The following is a 19,386-nucleotide window of genomic DNA, read 5'->3' as shown; positions in this document are numbered from 1 at the left end:
CGGTGCGCCTTATGTGTGTGTTAAATACAGAAATGGCACACATAACTGAGAGTGCGCCTTTTAGTCCGGTGCGCCTTATGTGTGTGTTAAATACAGAAATGGCACACATAACTGAGAGTGCGCCTTTTAGTCCGGTGCGCCTTATGGTCGTGAAAATACGGTAGTAAGTTTTGTGTTTTTTTCCCCCTAAAAGTACATTTTAGTTACCATTTGTTGCAAAATCATGGCAACAAAACAGCTAACAAAAGGAACAAAATAAACAGGGAGGCTTTTATTTTTTTTTTTACATCATTACTAGTGTACCCTGATGGGTTTCTGTGTAGATGTTTCAATTTATTGTTGGTGTTTTGTTGTCTTTTTTCTTTGTTATTTTGCTTCTTCTATTCACTCTGTTTATTTTCTCCAGTTCTTTTTTCCCCCACCATTTATCCCCTCTTGTCAAGGCCAACAATATCCTGTAATATTCAGATAAAACAAGCATTCAATAAATGAAAGGAAACAAATAAATTCAGATTATTAGAAGAGCCTTGTATTTATAAAGCCCTGTAGGCGAAGTGAATTTGTTCAACACACCATTCTGCTTGCTACTATTATAACAAAACATCATATATATATATATATATATATATATATATATATATATATATATATATATATATATATATATATATATATATATATAAAGTTTCTATGTTAGCATTAGCTTGTATGGCTTACATGTAAGCATTAAAAGGGCCCCTGCATAGCTTAAATATAATTTTTCAGCCTTTTATGGTATTTAAGTATAAAAAAATAGACGGATGGAAGAATGAAGTAAATGAAAATGCTGCATTTAAAATAGTATAAGAGGAAAAATATTGGATTTTTCCTACCGGGACAAAATAGTAATAAAATTTTGATATTCACTTCACAAGACGTTCCCAAACACGTCATCCTTCTACCTTGCATAGGTCTAAAATCCGTCTGCATACTCACGTTGCTGTGAGGTAAGTATACAGGTTCTTGGACGTATCCTCTCGCCTCACTGGGGAGGCTGTACATGCTGGCCTGTTGCTGCTGCTGTTGCTCCTCCAGCTTCAGAGACTCGATCTCCGACTTCAGCTCCTTCAGCTGGTCCTGCAGGTGCTTGCTCTTCTCCATGTACTCCAGCCTGTTGAAACGCACAGCTATGTCAGCAAACAGGGCCGAGATCAGAACTAAAAGGTTAAAGCAGGTGTTTTAATCACCGCCTCACCTCTCTCTCTCAATCTCCATGGACAGCCTCTTCATGTCCGAGTCCTTGAAGTCGAGGCGTGACGATGCTGAATCATAGCTGAAGTCGGCCGGCTCAGGAGGAGCAGGGGGAGTAGAATAGGCTGCTATGAGCTGAAGGACAAAAACAGATGTCAATATTCTTTCTTTATATAAAAAACTATCATGTTTGCAAGCATTATATATATGCTGTAACATCACTGAATGCAAATTAAAAGATGTGACAGTTATAACCGTGTTGCAGCTCAAGGTCAGAGTAAGAAAACCTTTTTTTATCAAACACAACTTGTCGTCAGTCATATTTCTCCTCTCTGCATTGATTCATCACTTCCATCTTTAAAAAAGTAATTTATCACTCCTTTAGAAATTATTAATATCTTAATGACACAGTATTTGTTTATCTTAAAGTAATAGCTTCAAGAGAGGAAGAATCCCACCCCCCCTTTCTTCCTGCCATTTGCCATCTGGGGCTTCTGAAGTTTATGAGTCAGCTCTGATAAATCAGACTGTCTTCATTTTCTTGTTTCATAATAACCTTAAAAGCAAAACAGCTAATCTGTGGCTTGAGCTTTTAAAGTAAGTGCACTCTGAAATGTAAGAAATGCTAAGTAATAACCTTCTGAAGGGAAAAAAAATAAAAAACGACAACAAAGGGATGTGCATTTATCCACAAAATGCATGAAAAAAAGCAGAATGAATCATTAGCACAGTACAGGGTATGTTGTTTTGGTAATCTCCAGGAGTTTCTGCTTGGCTCTTCGTTCAGCATCCTTGGCTTCCGTCAGGTCCTGCTTTAGGTGATCTGCTTCTTTCAACCTGGAAAAACAGGATTACTTTGTGTTATATTGACAGATCCCAAACAATATTAATTTACAGAACAACACAGCTAACATTCTCTATATTTATCTGGTCCCTGGTAGAGATGGAAATAGAGCCCTAAAATACAGTTATTTCTATTAGAGGAGAAGTTTCACATTTAACTTTTTATGATAACCCCAGTATCAACTTTAGTATATTTACTCAGAAGGGAAAAATGTTATTTTCAGGTCAGCCTGCAGCTTTTTCTACACGATCTCCGTCTGGGGACTCAGATTGCTGATTTCAGCCAATGGTTCTAAGTCATTAAGCTGCTCAATGAATTAGAGGAGCTAGTTTTCTGGCAAAGTACAACAAAACTTCATTAATATTCCCCATTTTATGTGTTAGATTTCATGATAGACAAACAAGGACCACAGGCCCTTTGGCAGGGAAACAGAAGGGTTGGTTGGAGAAAAGCTCAGTTTTTATCTCAAGGGATAAAATCACACATTTCCCATTGTAAATTTAAGCAAACTCAACGTTTTAGCTTATGACAGTATGGCTGAAACATTTCCCCTCCAAATCAGCTGGTTGGAACGTGATGTTTGTGGAGCTTTCAACAAAAAACCAAACATTTTATGGAGGTGGAATGAAAAAACATTTTTAATGATTCGGACTTCTGGTAGTGCAGAACCACCGCTTTCCAGTTTTATAATTTTTATATTTAGATCCTCACACTTTGGTTAGAATGAGTTTATTTTAAGATACTCTTGTATTTTCTCATCTAAAATCAGTCTGTCCATTTTTAAGGGCTGGTTATCCTCCCGCAGCAGTGCGTCGCAGTGAGCTTATCGCAGATATTTTTGATTTATGCCCAATATTGAAGCGTGGTCTGCGCTACGTTATTCCACGCCACAACACAAGAGGGACAATCAGGAACTAGCTGGGGGTCTAGATACGGCCGAGGCGGTGAGGAAGTGGGGGCAAGTTTGTGCAACAACGGAGGGACATGAGGGCGAAAAAGAGCGGGGATCCAGGTGGAAAAAGGATCTCAGCGTTCTCACGCGCCTCGTTCTTCTAGCTGGTCCATCTTCAGGAGTCAATGGCGGTCATAAAAACAAAACAAGCCGGTAAGGTATCAAACACTAAATACACATTGAGTAGAGCGGCTATAGATTTGACCAATCAGAGGCCTCCTGTCTGCAGCCACCTACAATTCTGGAGAGGTGCACCAGATTTTCTGAAGGGTTAACTTCGACACACAAAGGCAGACGACCTGGTTTCTGAGTATAAATTGGCCTTTAGACCTGTCCATTGCTCTCCACGGGTTTTTTCTTTGAGTGTTTCTGTGTGAAAATCCTATAAGATCATCAACTTAAAATACCCAGACCTAAAAACATGGCACTACCAACCCTGCAACACTTGAAGTCACTCTCTTTCTCCACCCCGATTCTGATGCTCAATTTGGTCTTTAGGATTTCATTTTCACATCTAGATACCTAAATACATCGAGTCATGGCTGAACAGGTGTACCTAAGAAACTGGCCGATTACTGTAAAAGCTCTAGTTGTGTGTTTTGGGTTTATGTTTTTTTTTTTTGCAGTATGAATAATTAAACATAAATTACAGGGGAGCTATTTCAACTAGTACACTTAATTGAATACAATAAAATTTTGGTAGTTTTTATGCATAAACTTACCCTAGATGTAACTAAATCCAGCCTATATGAGGCCATAAACAGATATAAAATCAAACGGAAATAGACTATGTCAAATCAATGGAGTTTGTGACGCATCAAGGATTATTTAAGCGAATATGAGGAACCAGCTCAGATGCCACCTATCAGGATTGGCACACTTCATACCACTGGCATACAAAAATTAAGTTAAATTAACTCCTTTTCAAGATTAAATAAAACTCATTTTTTGATTTAAGGTATTGTGTTTAGGAATGCATCCGTCCAATTTTTGTCCCATTTGTTATGACCCAGTTGTTAACTTAAGTATAAACACAGCACAGCTAAAAGCTGTAGCACTTTCCTCTGTTTAAAACCAAAGCTTTTAAAGAGATAACAGGCCGTACCATGGGTGGTTATGCTTTCATTGGGTCGTTAGGCCTTAATTAGGAGCATTTTATTCATGATTTTCTTTTCGGTAATCTTCGCTGCCTCTTTATCTTTCATAAATAAATACGTAAAGCATAATATTGATGATCGATTGGCAGAACAGCCATAAAGGAAGCAGGAATTAATTTAAGCAGAAATTCAAACTAGCAACAGTGAGGATAAATTCACACCTCCTCTCCGACTGCTCCACCAGCTTTACAGCCAGCTGCTCTGCCTCCCTCATCTTCTGCTCCATCAACCGTTTCTCCTCCTTGGTCTTCATGGCTGTGACCTCTAATCTCTGCCGTTCCTGCTCAGCTTCTGCAGCTTTGTGAGCCAAAAGCTTGGCCTCCTCCTCAGCGATCTGAGCCTTCTCCGCCAGCAGGTCTGCCGTCTCCTCCGATCGAAGCTGGATAGAGAAGGTCAGGATCATTTTATTTAACAAGAAAACAAACAAAAATAAACAACAGATTCAAATGAAAAAACTTGAAACTTGTGATGATGCAGAAATCTTTTTTTCTTTAAAATTCTTTTAATTTTATTGTTTCATTGCATTGTTAGATAAGGGCTGGACAATTTTGCCAAAACTCATAAACTGTTATTTTAATTTTGTTTGCAGTTACTAAAAGTATTTACAGCAGGGATTTATAGTTTTTCATCATCTTCATGAGTCCATTGTTACAGGACTTTACTCTTACTGTGTGGAAAACAGATTATCCTGAGCTATTTGTATATTTTTATGCTGCTATAGGTTTATGCTGCTGAAGGACACAGGGACTATTCCTCAAAATGTGCTGCATACAACTCACTCTTCTTTCTATGTGGTTGCAAACCCACACAGTGGCTGCAACTAAAAAGCTTACTGCTGTTAAAAGTGATGTGATGCGGTGTGACAAAAAAGTGAGTGCCTCTATGATAACAAAAATGAATGTGATTATATAAAAAATGCAATTAATTGCACGGACCTAGTTACTATCACCAGTTTTGTCATGCGAAACTTGCTGTTCCCAAAGAAGAGCCACCAGTTGTCTAAAACATGTTTTTTTATTTTGGCAGAAGGATAAACATCTCACCAGAGCCTCATTGGCAAGTCGCGCCTCATCCTGCAGTTGGAAAAGTCTTCGCTCCATCTCCTCTTTTGCCCGTTCTGCTTCCTCTCTCATCTGTTTTTCCCGTGCCAGGATCTGACGCTCCATCTTAATGGGAGGAATGAAAACATTTATAGTAAATAACTTCTAAAAATGGTGAGTTCCTTCAAACATACAGATGTTTTTGCACAGTTCATATCACCTTTCAGGAGAACAGCCATTTAAATTTTCCATGGAAGTTGGATGGAGGAGGAGGAAAAGTCACTAAGATATTCCTGTCGGTTGCCCTGCTTTACATATGGCTCAGTCTTTTCTCAATGTTATTGATTCTTTTAATGGTGTGCAGTCTGTGACTGGTCCTACACATGTGCATGGACACACTCTTGATCTGGTTTTATCTTATGATCGACCGGTTTCTATCTGGGTGATCAGTGGCCCATTATTTTTAGATCACATGCCAGTTTTATTTAGGATAGACTTATCCTGTAACAAAGCAAAACCTTGTGCTGCAACTCGGCTCAGTCTTGTTCTCAACCCTTCTACTGCTGGTCAGTTCTCATCTGCTTTTAATCAGAACTGTACCATCCCAGAGACTGTAACAATTAAAAACTAGGATCTCAGCAAATGGTTTTATTCTACAAGAAAAGTTGTTCTAGATTCAGTCGTAGCATTAAAAATTAGACACTCTAAAACCAGGGATTAACCCTGGATAGATGATGACTCTCGAGCTGCCAGGAGAGACTGTCACAGTGCTAAGGATAAATGGAAAACAGACAAATTACAGGAGTCGCTCCTGATATTAAAGGAATGCTAGTACTGTTACCAAAAGACTGTAAAAGACGACACCTATCAAATGAAGTTGTACCAGTCACAATCAGTCTGTTTTATCTAAAATCATTGCCTTTGTTCTAAATGCTCCACATAGCTGTACAGAGACATCACCTGCTGTATGTGAAAGCGTCTTACACTCTTCTGTTGACCAAGTCACTTCTCTTAGGGCCCAAATCATCCCTCCGCTCAGGACCCATTTAGTTTTTATACCTTTTGCTTCTGTTTTCCACAGCTTTGAAGCCGTGACCTTGCTGCCTTTGCAGGAGACAGTCATTTAAGGCCAACAGGTTCTGAGGATGATGCTATTCCACCTTGATTATTGAAAGATGCGTTTCTGTTGTGAATAACTGTCTTCAGGTTTAGTTCCTGAAAATCTAAAACATGGAGTCCTCCAACTTCTAATTAAGAAAGTCCCCTAGGATCCCTCTGTTCTTGTGCTGTTAAATCTATCAGCTGCTTTTGACACAGTTGACCACATATCTTACTTTCTGGCTTAGAGCAGTGGGTGGGTATTTCGTGGGCATTGCTTTAGATTGGTTTAAATCTTATTTGGCCAAACTTACATTCTGTGTCTGTCTGGATGGTCACATGTCCTCCTCTACTTCCTTATCTTGTGCTGTCCAGCAGGGCTCAGTTTTGGACTTTCCTCTTCATGTAGTAGCTCCCCCCTATTGGGTCTATTTTTAGGAAATATTGGGATTTCTTATCATTGCCAAGCCAATGACGCACAAATGTATGTCCCCTAAAAAAAAAACTGACTCCACTTCTCTTTGGTCTCTGCTTTTATGTATGGAAGCCTTGAAAGCCTGGAGATCCCTACATTTATTAAAACTAAATGACGAAAAGACAGAGGTGGTGTTTTTTTGTAGTTCAAGGGAAGACTCAATGACTGATACTGGCTCTATGGCCGAATATGTCAGGACTATTATTTAAAAAATTCAGGGGTTAAAATAGACGCTAGTCTTAAGTTCAAAAACTCACATTAGAGATGTTGTAAAATCCATCTTTTTTCCACTTGAGGCAGCTAGCAAAGGTTGAGCCTATCCTTTCACATCATGTTTTTTTGCAAACACTCAGCTGGGTTACTATAATGCACTATATAAAGGTATCAGTGATTATTACATTTTTCCAGGTTCAGAAGCTACAGAATGCTGCTGCACGTCTCTTAACAGGTACAAGTAAATTAGCTCATATTTCTCCTGTTAGCTTGTTTGCATTGGCTGTCAGTGCATTTTAGGATTCGTTTTAAAATCCTTTTATTTGCTTTTATAGCTGACGCCCTACCTGTCAGAGCTGCTGCTGTACATCCCTACACACCCTCTCGTTCCCTTAGATCAGCTGATAGTTGTTACTGAAGGTGTCAAAGACAAAATGAAAGCTCAGAAGTGATCATGTTTTTTTCTGTTGTAGCCCCAAAGCTGTGGAATGACCTTCCTTCGGCCGTTAGACAGGCCTCTTCACTCTCTGATTCTATTCTCTCTTTTTAAGATCCCTTTCTTTTCTGTGGCTTTTGACAAAATCTGAGATGTTGATTTAGTCTTACTGTGTTTCTTTTATTACGGCTATTATTTAATTACCATATTTTTAAGACAATAAGGCGCATATAAATGTCTTTTTTTTCCCTCAAAATGTGTGGTGTGCCCTATGTGTGTTGTTACTGCGGACGTTTGAGACCACCATGAGAACGTTAAAGGGGGATGTGTGGGCGTGGATTGTGTATAAAAGAACAGGTATGTGCTTTATGCAGAACTCCTCATCGAGGAGATGATGAAAGAGTGGCTGAGGGAGGTGAATGTAAGGAGACCAGGTGTTTTTTCCATGCATCACCATCGCTGTTAATCTGTGACTCCATGCGTGCCCATCTCACAGCTTATGTGAAAAACATGGTTAAACAAATGAACGCAGTGCTTGCTGTTATTGCGGGAGATCTGACAAAGGAACTTCAACCGCTCGACATCAGTGTGAACCGGCCATTCAAAGTAATGCTGCTTTCACACCAGACGCAGCAGGAGTTTACATGCAAAGTCAATGGTTGACGCGCGTCAAGGCGCTGCAAAAGGTCCCGCAGCGCGTATTGAGCAGCAGGCCATAGCTGAAGCAGCTCGAGATGGAAAAATTAAACTTTTGCTGCTCGACGCACCGCATCAACCAATGACAGACAGACACATCGCTGATGATACAGAGCGCTGTGATCACTCCTCTGAAACAGTTTATTAACGCCTAAAATAACTTAAAATGCTGAAACCTGCTGACAGAATATGTTCGCTTTTATTATCCTGGTGCCTGCAGTTTGGATTATTTTGATGAAAAACACCTGCCAGCTGCCGCGGTGACCGCGAGGAGGCGACCCGGCCAGAGGCTGCTGTTGAATTAAGTTTTCAGGTGGATTTTCCCACTTAAAAACATATTAAAACTACTTTATTCCCACTGATCACAGCAAATACAGCTGCAAGGCAAAGAAAGGATAGAGTAGCTCCGCCCAACGCGCGTCAGACACACTTTTGCACTGCGCAGCCAGAGCAGCAAAGCTGCTTCAGCCGCGCGTCAGAACTAACTGGTACAATCTAAACTGCAGGCACCAGGATAATAAAAGCCAACATACTCTGCCGGCAGATTTCTGCATTTTAAGTTAATTTATGCGTCAATAAACTGTTTCAGAGGAGTGATCACTGCGCTCTGTGTCATCAGCCATGTGTCTGTCTCACGGCCAGCTCCCAGGTTTGATTAATACTTTGTAATAAATACATGAATAAAGCACAAAAATACTCAGTTTTGCTCCCGCTCTATTTTTAAATACGCAGTAGAGGTATTTAAAGGTAGTAGAGGACATGTACCTGTATATAAAAACGCGCCCTATAGTCCGGTGTGCCTTATGTGTGTGTTAAATACAGTAATGGCACACATAACTGAGACTGCGCCTTTTAGTACGGTGCGCCTTATGGTCGCGAAAATATGGTACTATATTTATACACAACTTTATTTATTGCTTTATGTTGACAGTTTGTATCTTAGGGTTGTGTAAAGCTCTTTGGTTCTGTTGGGTGTTTAAAGTGCTTTAAAAATACAGTTGTTATGGTATGGTGTATCAAAATGCAATGGCTTTCCCTCAAGTCCTCTTAGGACCACTTTTTAAATATGAATCCAAACGTTTGCATTACATTTACTGGAGATATTTGGGTCAAGATCAAGTTTTTAAATCAAAGGCAGTAAAGGTCAAGGAAAAAAGAGAAGGCAAACAAGATGGAAATAAAGGAAAAAGCAACAGATCAATAATGACAGAAGGAAAGAAAATAAGGCAAAGAGAAAGAACCATATAAACATGATTGAGGACAGGAAGGTCAGAAGAAGGAAGGGGAGATAAAAGGGAGGAAGACAAAATTAATGAAGGACAACAGGAATAACTAAAAGAAACAAGAGAGGAAAGAAAGAAGGAAAAGAAGGAGAGATATAATGAAAAAGTAGAGAAAGGATACAAAGAAAGTGAAGGATAAAAAAAAGGGAAGATGTGAGGAAGGACTGAATTAACAAATGAAGGGAAAAAAACAAAGATATAAATTATAAATAAGGTCTCCATGTTTTTCTGTGTTCTTCAATTCAGACCTTGAAAGTGTTTTAATAGAATCCCATCCTTCCCTCACAGCAGAAGATGCCAGCATACTGAGCACCAACCTTCTTGCGGGCCTTCTCCTCTTTAGCTTGAGCCTTCATCTGCTGCACTTCGATTGAGTCAACTTTCCTCCTCCTCATGAACAGATCATGGTTCCCGATGCACAGCTGCAGGATCTAGAACCCAACAGCAGCAAAGTCAGCTACTTCCAACACATCCTGTACAGCAGATAACCGATTCAGCCAAAGAAGTTAAAGCCTACCAGTTTGTTCACACGCAGCTGTGATGAGTAGAACTTGAAAACATCTTTCTTCTTATCCAGCGGTTTAATTGTGAACTGTAAGAAAATGTTCGGACGGTTATCTTATATCAGTAATAATTTTTTTGTGTTCTTGTTAAAGACGCCAAAATGACAAACATGAACTGATCCTACCTTCTAGTATTTTTATTTCTTTAGTAGTGTTTAGCAGCGCTTTTCTGAACACATTTCTAAACGATATTTCCCACCCAGATGTTTTTACGTTATGTCCTGAAGTATAGATTTTCTTCTGGTCTTTTTTCCCTATTTCAAGCAAAGAAACTCCTAACTGTGATATTTACACAAGTAGAATTTGACCAGCTCATAAATGGTTTATAAGGAGACTAATCCTCCCCTTTGGGAGGATAAGAGGAGGTTATGAAGAGCTGACTTCATTCAAGTATTAGTCAGACATTTCATGAGTCATATACTGCTTCCCCATAATAATCTTGGTACATTTAACAAATGCTTTGAACTTTTAAACTGAATTTAGGAAAAAAAAAACAAAGTATCAATAAAAGAATTAAAATGCCATGCATAATGAGTTCTACCATTTTATTTCTTACATTAGGATATGATGTGATAAATAAAACAGCAAGTGGCACGTAATTGTGGAGCAGATGGCAAAAGCAAACCTTTTATTTAAAGAAGAATTTCAGAACTGCTGCTTGCATGTGCTGTCAATCAAATCTAAGAAAAATTTGAGGTCAATTTGAATACAAATCCACTAGAGGTTGAAACAGAATGTGACATAGATTTAAAAGACGTGCAGCAGTAGTAGCAACAAAATGTGTTTTTCAAAAATATACTCTGAAGAAGTAAATAAAAAAGGTGCAAACGAAATAAATGAGGAAAGGGATTGCCTTTGAGTCGATGCAATCAACTGGTTTTTCTTAGTTAGAAAATTTTCAATTTGACGGTATGATCTGGTTGAACTGTAAAGTGCCTTGAGATGATGTGTGTTGTGAATTGGCCTTATATAAATAAAGTGAATTGAATTGAAAGCCACCTTTCATTTTCCTACCAATGTGTGTCAGTTTTTGGTGGCAAAGTAACAAAATCAAAATCAAGACATCAAAGTTGGAAAACACTAGTTGTGGGACCTGATCAAAATATTTTAGTAGTTATTTATAGGGTCTTTAATCAGTTAATTGAAATTAATCTAACATAATATACAGATCAAACAACATTATCAATAAAAAAAACAACTTTTTGCTCTTAAATGATTGAATAAATACACATATGAGCACAGCTATACAAATATGTATAGTTATTAATTGTTTATTTAAATTATTTAACCGTCAGATTGGGTTGAACGTTTTAATTGTGTAATTTTTTTTGTTTTATTTTAGAAACTCCTCATATTTTATACAACTTCTTTGAAAATCTACTTCTTTAGAAGTGAGAACTGTAAAGAACATTTATTATAGCAAAATTTCTTCCATTGATAATGTTAAAAAATTTAGGAGCAACTAATACTACCATTAAAATGTGCTGTAAACAGGAGTTAAAGTTCCATTTCTAAAACTGACAAGATGAGTATGATGGTAGAACCATGCAGAAAGCACTGCCTTTAAGAAGAGCTTAACATTTGCTATTCGACATGCAAAATTAATGCATTGACGCTACTTTTTATCTTAGAGCCGGTAAGACTAATAATCCATGCTGTACCCTGTTTTACCAGGGAGTTGTTTGTTTATTTAGATGTGGACTAACTTGCTGCTCTAAAGTTCATCATCAGATTCGATGCAGCCTGGCTGTAGAAATTGTGCTGCAGTTCTGGATGCTAAGATAAGCATAGCAAACAACTGTGTATGCTGCAACGTGAGCAGCACTGAAAGGGTTTTAAAGCTTGAATACCCACAATTGTGATTCTGCTTGTGAGCCAGATTTATGGGTGATAAAGCAAATGCAAATACAATGGTTCCTGCTCTGGACTTATGTATTAATAAAAATTAAAGAAAAAAGGCAAATATGTAAATTCTAACACGTCAAAATCTAGATAATTAAAGCCGGGCATACACTACGATTTTTTTCAATTGTTGCACGCAGCTACAGCTCACACTGNATAATGTTAAAAAATTTAGGAGCAACTAATACTACCATTAAAATGTGCTGTAAACAGGAGTTTAAGTTCCACTTCTAAAACTGACAAGATGAGTATGATGGTAGAATCATGCAGAAAGCACTGCCTTTAAGAAGAGCTTAACATTTGCTATTCGACATGCAAAATTAATGCATTGACGCTACTTTTTATCTTAGAGCCGGTAAGACTAATAATCCATGCTGTACCCTGTTTTACCAGGGAGTTGTTTGTTTATTTAGATGTGGACTAACTTGCTGCTCTAAAGTTCATCATCAGATTCGATGCAGCCTGGCTGTAGAAATTGTGCTGCAGTTCTGGATGCTAAGATAAGCATAGCAAACAACTGTGTATGCTGCAACGTGAGCAGCACTGAAAGGGTTTTAAAGCTTGAATACCCACAATTGTGATTCTGCTTGTGAGCCAGATTTATGGGTGATAAAGCAAATGCAAATACAATGGTTCCTGCTCTGGACTTATGTATTAATAAAAATTAAAGAAAAAAGGCAAATATGTAAATTCTAACACGTCAAAATCTAGATAATTAAAGCCGGGCATACACTACGATTTTTTTCAATTGTTGCACGCAGCTACAGCTCACACTGCACAACGAAACCCTGCGGTTTTTTCGTACAGTGGGAGTACACAGCTCACGATGTATGTTCTTGCACTGTGCGGCCCGACGTTTGATCTACCTGCTCACACTTTATGTCTAAAAAACAGGTCGGACTCAGCTCTGCAGTGAGATGACGCTACTCGGACTCGTCTATCAGGAAGCCAAACAAGTAGAAGAGGAAGATGAAGCTCCCTAGAGTGAAACATGTGGCCTCGGCAATTTGTGCGAAAGCCCTAAAAAGAAAAGGCGACGACATATTTGGACAAAGACATGGCTTAGCAAACGTGGCTACTATAGTCTGTCAATTTTACAGGAAGAACTCCATTTCCCCTGCACCACCACCATGCCTCTATGTTTTCATCTGAGAGGAAGAAGAAGAATCCTAGTTTGCGCACTGATCGATTTGCCCACGACAGGCAACTGAAAATCAAACATTTTTGATTTTCTCCCAATCTCCCGATTCCTGAATGGGAGGTGGTCGTTAGAGGCTGATGGCCCCCCGTTACCCCCTGTACACTATACGACGCACCCACGATCAGGCTGAAAGTCAGCCCAATCGTAAAATTATCGCACGACTGGAAAGTGAGCCCGGATTGGGCAAAAATAAAAATCACACAGTGTAAGCCCAGCTTAAGCTAAATCAGGCATCCCCAAAGTCAGTCCTAGAGGGCCGCTGTCCTGCAGGTTTTAGAGGTTTCTCTGCTCCAGCACAGCTGATTTTAATTGAAAGCTGATTAACAGGCTTTTTCTCAACTGCAGTCATCTTAATCAGCTGTGCTAAAGCAGGGAAACCTCTAAAACCTGCAGGACAGCAGCCTTCGAGGAACGACATTGGGGATGCCTGAGCTAAATGAACACAATTAAATCATGGGCCTAACTTCTACAAAACTTTCAAAATTCTGAAAAATTTTGAAAACACATAGGCTGTTTCATAATTCCTGTTGGACTTACCTCCTTTTCACTATAGGAGATATTCCGGATCCCGCTCCATGGGAAGGACTTATTTGGGTTGAGTTTGTTGTTGGGGTTATAGATATGAAGACCCTGAGCGTCGACACCCAGTAAAAGGTCTGTGTCCCTCTTATTTTGCTGTTGATGTGAATCGTCATGACAGAAACTTTAAAGGCTTAATGCTTTTTATACCAGCAGGGAATATTGTTATTACGTTACAGTCCCCAACACTCACAGTAATGGCAAAGTAGCTAACACCGTACATTTCTAGGTCCTGAGCAATCTTTAGGTATTCCATCTCAGCTTCATCTCTGAACAAAAGAGGAGGATGTCAATCAACCAAAGCCTGACAAATGGAACTAAGACTTACAAAGTTGTTTGTGTTCGGTTGGTCCTACCTGGCGATTCCTCTGTGTTCGGCGTACCAAGCTGTGATCTTCTCCTCCCACATGTCTGCTGTCATTTGGTACTGCATTAGAACCTGATATAAAGCAGGAAAACAATGGCTAATCTCAAAGCCAGGCCTACAAATTAGCCCCATTTTCACAAAAACTTTGATATCGTTTGTTTGCTTACCCTTTTTGGCAACAGTTCATCTTGTGCAAGAAAGCCGGGCTTGTGAAAGTTTGGGTCATAGTCTCCATACTTGGAGGAAGAGACATGATGTTTTAATGTTGATGTAGATATGCTTTATTGTTAACCAATATAGATATATGGTTATTAAACATATATTAAGATTAAATGTGTGATAACAAAAGAAAACAGAAAGCAGTTTAGCTTTGTCCTACCTTTGCCTGGACAGCATACGATGCCAAAAGGACTGAGGCTTCAGGAGAACAGAAAATCTCTTCATCTAATATCTGTTTCTTTACCTAAAATAAAAGTTTGAAAAAGTTTTCTCAATTACAAATAAAGATCATCATATTTTAATAAANTTGGGGATGCCTGAGCTAAATGAACACAATTAAATCATGGGCCTAACTTCTACAAAACTTTCAAAATTCTGAAAAATTTTGAAAACACATAGGCTGTTTCATAATTCCTGTTGGACTTACCTCCTTTTCACTATAGGAGATATTCCGGATCCCGCTCCATGGGAAGGACTTATTTGGGTTGAGTTTGTTGTTGGGGTTATAGATATGAAGACCCTGAGCGTCGACACCCAGTAAAAGGTCTGTGTCCCTCTTATTTTGCTGTTGATGTGAATCGTCATGACAGAAACTTTAAAGGCTTAATGCTTTTTATACCAGCAGGGAATATTGTTATTACGTTACAGTCCCCAACACTCACAGTAATGGCAAAGTAGCTAACACCGTACATTTCTAGGTCCTGAGCAATCTTTAGGTATTCCATCTCAGCTTCATCTCTGAACAAAAGAGGAGGATGTCAATCAACCAAAGCCTGACAAATGGAACTAAGACTTACAAAGTTGTTTGTGTTCGGTTGGTCCTACCTGGCGATTCCTCTGTGTTCGGCGTACCAAGCTGTGATCTTCTCCTCCCACATGTCTGCTGTCATTTGGTACTGCATTAGAACCTGATATAAAGCAGGAAAACAATGGCTAATCTCAAAGCCAGGCCTACAAATTAGCCCCATTTTCACAAAAACTTTGATATCGTTTGTTTGCTTACCCTTTTTGGCAACAGTTCATCTTGTGCAAGAAAGCCGGGCTTGTGAAAGTTTGGGTCATAGTCTCCATACTTGGAGGAAGAGACATGATGTTTTAATGTTGATGTAGATATGCTTTATTGTTAACCAATATAGATATATGGTTATTAAACATATATTAAGATTAAATGTGTGATAACAAAAGAAAACAGAAAGCAGTTTAGCTTTGTCCTACCTTTGCCTGGACAGCATACGATGCCAAAAGGACTGAGGCTTCAGGAGAACAGAAAATCTCTTCATCTAATATCTGTTTCTTTACCTAAAATAAAAGTTTGAAAAAGTTTTCTCAATTACAAATAAAGATCATCATATTTTAATAAATGTTAAATTAAAAAAATTTAATCACTTCACTGGCAAAACATGTTCAACTAAATTGTTAAGTGTTGCTACCTGTAAGAAAAACAGGTGTTGTGTAATTTCTTGGACCAGTTCCTCTTCCACTTTTTCAGGGAAGAATTTCGCTAAAAAGTGGAACGTTATGGGGGAGTCCTTAGGAACCTCCTGGTCCAGAACCTTGGTGGAAAAAAGAAATGAAAAAAAAGAAAGAAACAAAATGTTCATTCATATATTGCAGTGAAGAGTTAGAGGAAAATCCCAATCGGTGAGACTTTATTCAAACAGATGACGCCCATTGCTCACCCGTTTCTCAGGTTTGAGCCAGGCGTAGGTGTCCTTCACCGTGTACCGGAGTCCGAAGAACCAGGTCTCCCTCAAACCAACTGTGCGACACACCAGGTCAAACAGGTCTTTACCCTTCCATTTGACCTGAGACAACCAGAGCAAGGGGTTAAACATGCAAAGACCTGAAGAACAAAGCATTTCTGACAACATTCTCAACACTAAGCAGCAAATACATGCTTCCTACTACCAGGGACGCTCCTGCCCTCTGCAGGAAAGATTAGGTGCAACACTGATCTTTTGTTTTAAACACCTATCTTGAACTTAACTTAACAACTTTACAAGGACAGAAAAAAAGTATATGAAGTCAAATAAACCTTAACAAATAAAGCTGGTACAAGTTTGATTGATCAGAGACACAGAAAAGGAAAATCTGCCCATATCCTGTGCTAAATTATTTTAAACTGATGACAGCACACTAAAGGAGATCCAATTTTTTTTAACCAACTCCTAATAATTCTCACATTTTAAGGTTATGATGGATAGACAGACTGAGGATTGTATCTTTAACCACAGAGACTAATGACTCTAAATGCTATTCAGACTGTAAAATTCCACCTTTAACTGATCATAAAGCTAAATGAGTCAGAACCTGTGTGGACACCAGTCTGCTAAATACTTCCCTGGGGGCAAAGCTGACTAATCTGTCATGTTTTAGGAGGTATGAGTTATTTTGTTTCACAGGTTGTCATAACTAAGAAAACTTGTGCACATCATGAGCGCCTCTGTGCAACATAAAACTATTTAAACAACCTTCAACTCTGTCATCCACAATGTTCCTGAATGTAATAATTTAGGATCTTATCCAACAGACTGACACAAAATAATGGATCTCTCTGAAGCTGAAGGAAAATGAAACATAGTTTCTAAGGTTGTACAATTTATATTTAACTTCTTTTTGTAGTTTTATCCAACTGCCTGCAGCAGTCACATATACAGGACATAGATTCCATCTGTTTGTAATTTATTGCTTGTATAGTTTTATATTAAATCACGATCAGTCAAACTAAACATATTTATCAAACACCCCCAAATGAAACATGCACATCAACAAAGTCAATATAGCTACTCTGACAGGCTTGCAAAGGAGATGATTGATCAGAGAAGCAGCTTAAAGGTAACATAGCAAGCTAGATTCTCAGGTTTAGTTCTGCACTAAAGTTGTTCTGACTATGTTATTAGACATTATAATTTTCTGATTATTTCTTTATCTAAATACACAAAATCAAACTAACTGAAAACGGGACAGAGATTTATTTTTTCATGAAAAGTGCACAGCTTCACTAGAGGAAACAATTTTCCTTTTTTGTTGTTTAATATTTTGTAGTAGAAATTGCATGTTTGTTTTAGTTTGGCTGTGAATTAAGCAGCTCTGTCGTCACATCTGTATGTCATGCCTTAAACCAGAGGAGAGCAGGGTCAGCTAAAAGGTCTAGAATCTGCTTAAGTACCTCTTTTTGGTATCCATCGTCGCTAACACATTGTACGTAACGGTTATGGTTTTAATCTACGCTCTGGATTACCCATAATTCCAAGTCGTACTGTACAAAATAAAATACTCAAATACGTTGTTCTTTTAAGAACTTTATTGCGATTTGAAACATATTATATTAGTGTATTTTTGACCAGCCGTCTTATGAACTATACACAGTTATTAACATAGTAATTAAAAGTACCACTGTCTGCTTCGGCTCACCATCATGGTGAAATCTGCCATGTGCTGCGGTATAAATACGGTTCAGTCAGTCAATTTAATATCAGGTGGGTTTTAGAGGAATTTTTCACACCATTACATCTGCAAAGAGACGTCCTAGTCAACAATTGCGTTGGGGGCCTACCAGGTGTCAGTGACGGGGCCCCTAAGAGGTTGGGGGCCCCTAAGCCACTGCAGTCTCTACTTACTGATAGTTACGCCAGAACAAAGACAGAACAAATATTACTTCTGCACTCAACAACCCTGATCTTTATGTGTAAGAGGTAGAAAAATGAACCATAATGGAGTCATGATGGGGGATGGTTTACTTTAGCGAAGAAAGGAACACTAATCAGAATTATTTGGGAAATGAATAGGGATAATTACTGGGTAATAAATACAAGAAAAAACAATTTCAGGAGCTATGTTGTGCTTTTCTATCAAAGAAAGTTTTAATAAAGTTAATGAATGTTAGCATATGCCNGGGTAATAAATACAAGAAAAAACAATTTCAGGAGCTATGTTGTGCTTTTCTATCAAAGAAAGTTTTAATAAAGTTAATGAATGTTAGCATATGCCTAAAGCTAATATTATCCTCCAGAACTGCAGCTCATCTGTCTTCTGTGTGATAAATATAAACATGCTATTTTATGTTTTGAAGAAACCAGTACATATGTGATTAGATATTTAGAGCTAACCTCACAGCTGAACTCCATCTCAGCATCCATAGTGATGACTTTAACTTTGAAAGTCTTTGGCTGTTTCTTCTTCAACCCCAGGATGGACATTTTGATGTGATTCTAGATTGGACAGCTGTGGAAATAAAAGAGGTTTCCTAAGAGGGACATCATAAAAACCACATCTGAAGAGTAACAGCATACAGAAAACAATTAATTGTGTTAACTTTCTTCATATAAAGCATCCTGAATTCAAAGTTTCAGTTAGTTTTACATATGAATAGAAAGAGCAGCTTAAAGGTGAGGATATAAAAGAAGAGGAGGCCCTATTACCGGGGAGTAGAGTTCAGCTTCTGCCGTCCAAAAAGGATCAGAGGAGGCTGGGCTTTTGTGTTTGTGTTGGTTGGAGCTTCCGATGCTAAGCTAACTTTTCTCACTAAACTGCGTTTTCCCCCCTCCCAACGGTTAAGACAAAAAAACAGTCCATAACAAGTTATAGCAGCATTGGAGCCTTAGAAAGGCCTCCATAATGATTATGTACCCGAAGTTTTGATAAAGTTTGGGGGAAAGTTTCAAACTGTCGTGTTTTAGCTAGTTAGCAGGCTATTCAAAATCAGAAGGACTTTCCAGAAGATTTTTGTTTTGACTCCCAGTTACTCTAAAGGCGGGGGCAGGAAGAGTCAGGAATAACGCCATGGCGCCTGTGTCTGCTTCAAGGCTGTCGGAAATATCAGTCTCAATAAATGTAGCGTTAAACACTGAAGCGAAATATAGTATTTTCCGAAGCGGACCTAACTGGTTAATGATCTATTAAAAACATAAAGATGTATAAGGAAGTTTAAAGTAGAGTTGACTAGTGGAGGCTGTTTGGTAATGTGAGTGACAAATTGTATTGGAACGCCGCTCAACCTGACAGTTTTTACTGAGGGAAAAATCATAATCCTATATAGCTTGTGCGGCTATGAGAGGAAGTAATTTTTTCAGAAATCTTCAAAAGATCAAGAAAACCATAGGATAAGATAACTACTTCAAATACAATTTAA

The 19,386-nt window shown here is 38.5% G+C and overlaps 1 protein-coding gene across 1 annotated transcript in view; it reads right to left on the bottom strand.

The window, feature by feature from the left end:
* LOC107091747 (merlin-like) overlaps positions 1-18,996 on the bottom strand; it is a 26,477-nt gene extending 7,481 nt beyond the window's left edge. The window contains exons 1-16 of the mRNA XM_015385878.1: positions 18,677-18,996; positions 18,365-18,479; positions 15,935-16,060; positions 15,686-15,808; positions 15,471-15,554; positions 15,259-15,327; positions 15,081-15,163; positions 14,918-14,993; positions 14,683-14,820; positions 9,942-10,016; positions 9,742-9,855; positions 5,227-5,349; positions 4,345-4,562; positions 1,965-2,067; positions 1,235-1,365; positions 976-1,150 (exon numbers count right to left, since the gene is read on the bottom strand). Of these exons, the coding sequence (XP_015241364.1) occupies positions 976-1,150; positions 1,235-1,365; positions 1,965-2,067; positions 4,345-4,562; positions 5,227-5,349; positions 9,742-9,855; positions 9,942-10,016; positions 14,683-14,820; positions 14,918-14,993; positions 15,081-15,163; positions 15,259-15,327; positions 15,471-15,554; positions 15,686-15,808; positions 15,935-16,060; positions 18,365-18,454 (1,728 nt within the window). The 5' untranslated portion in view covers positions 18,455-18,479; positions 18,677-18,996. The remainder of the gene's footprint in view (positions 1-975; positions 1,151-1,234; positions 1,366-1,964; positions 2,068-4,344; positions 4,563-5,226; positions 5,350-9,741; positions 9,856-9,941; positions 10,017-14,682; positions 14,821-14,917; positions 14,994-15,080; positions 15,164-15,258; positions 15,328-15,470; positions 15,555-15,685; positions 15,809-15,934; positions 16,061-18,364; positions 18,480-18,676) is intronic.
* Between the last annotated feature and the right edge of the window lie 390 nt (positions 18,997-19,386).

Source organism: Cyprinodon variegatus, unplaced genomic scaffold (genome assembly GCF_000732505.1).
Source record: "Cyprinodon variegatus isolate N-32 unplaced genomic scaffold, C_variegatus-1.0 Scaffold350, whole genome shotgun sequence".
Lineage (NCBI taxonomy): Eukaryota > Metazoa > Chordata > Actinopteri > Cyprinodontiformes > Cyprinodontidae > Cyprinodon > Cyprinodon variegatus.
This window is presented reverse-complemented; position numbering and strand designations above follow the sequence as displayed.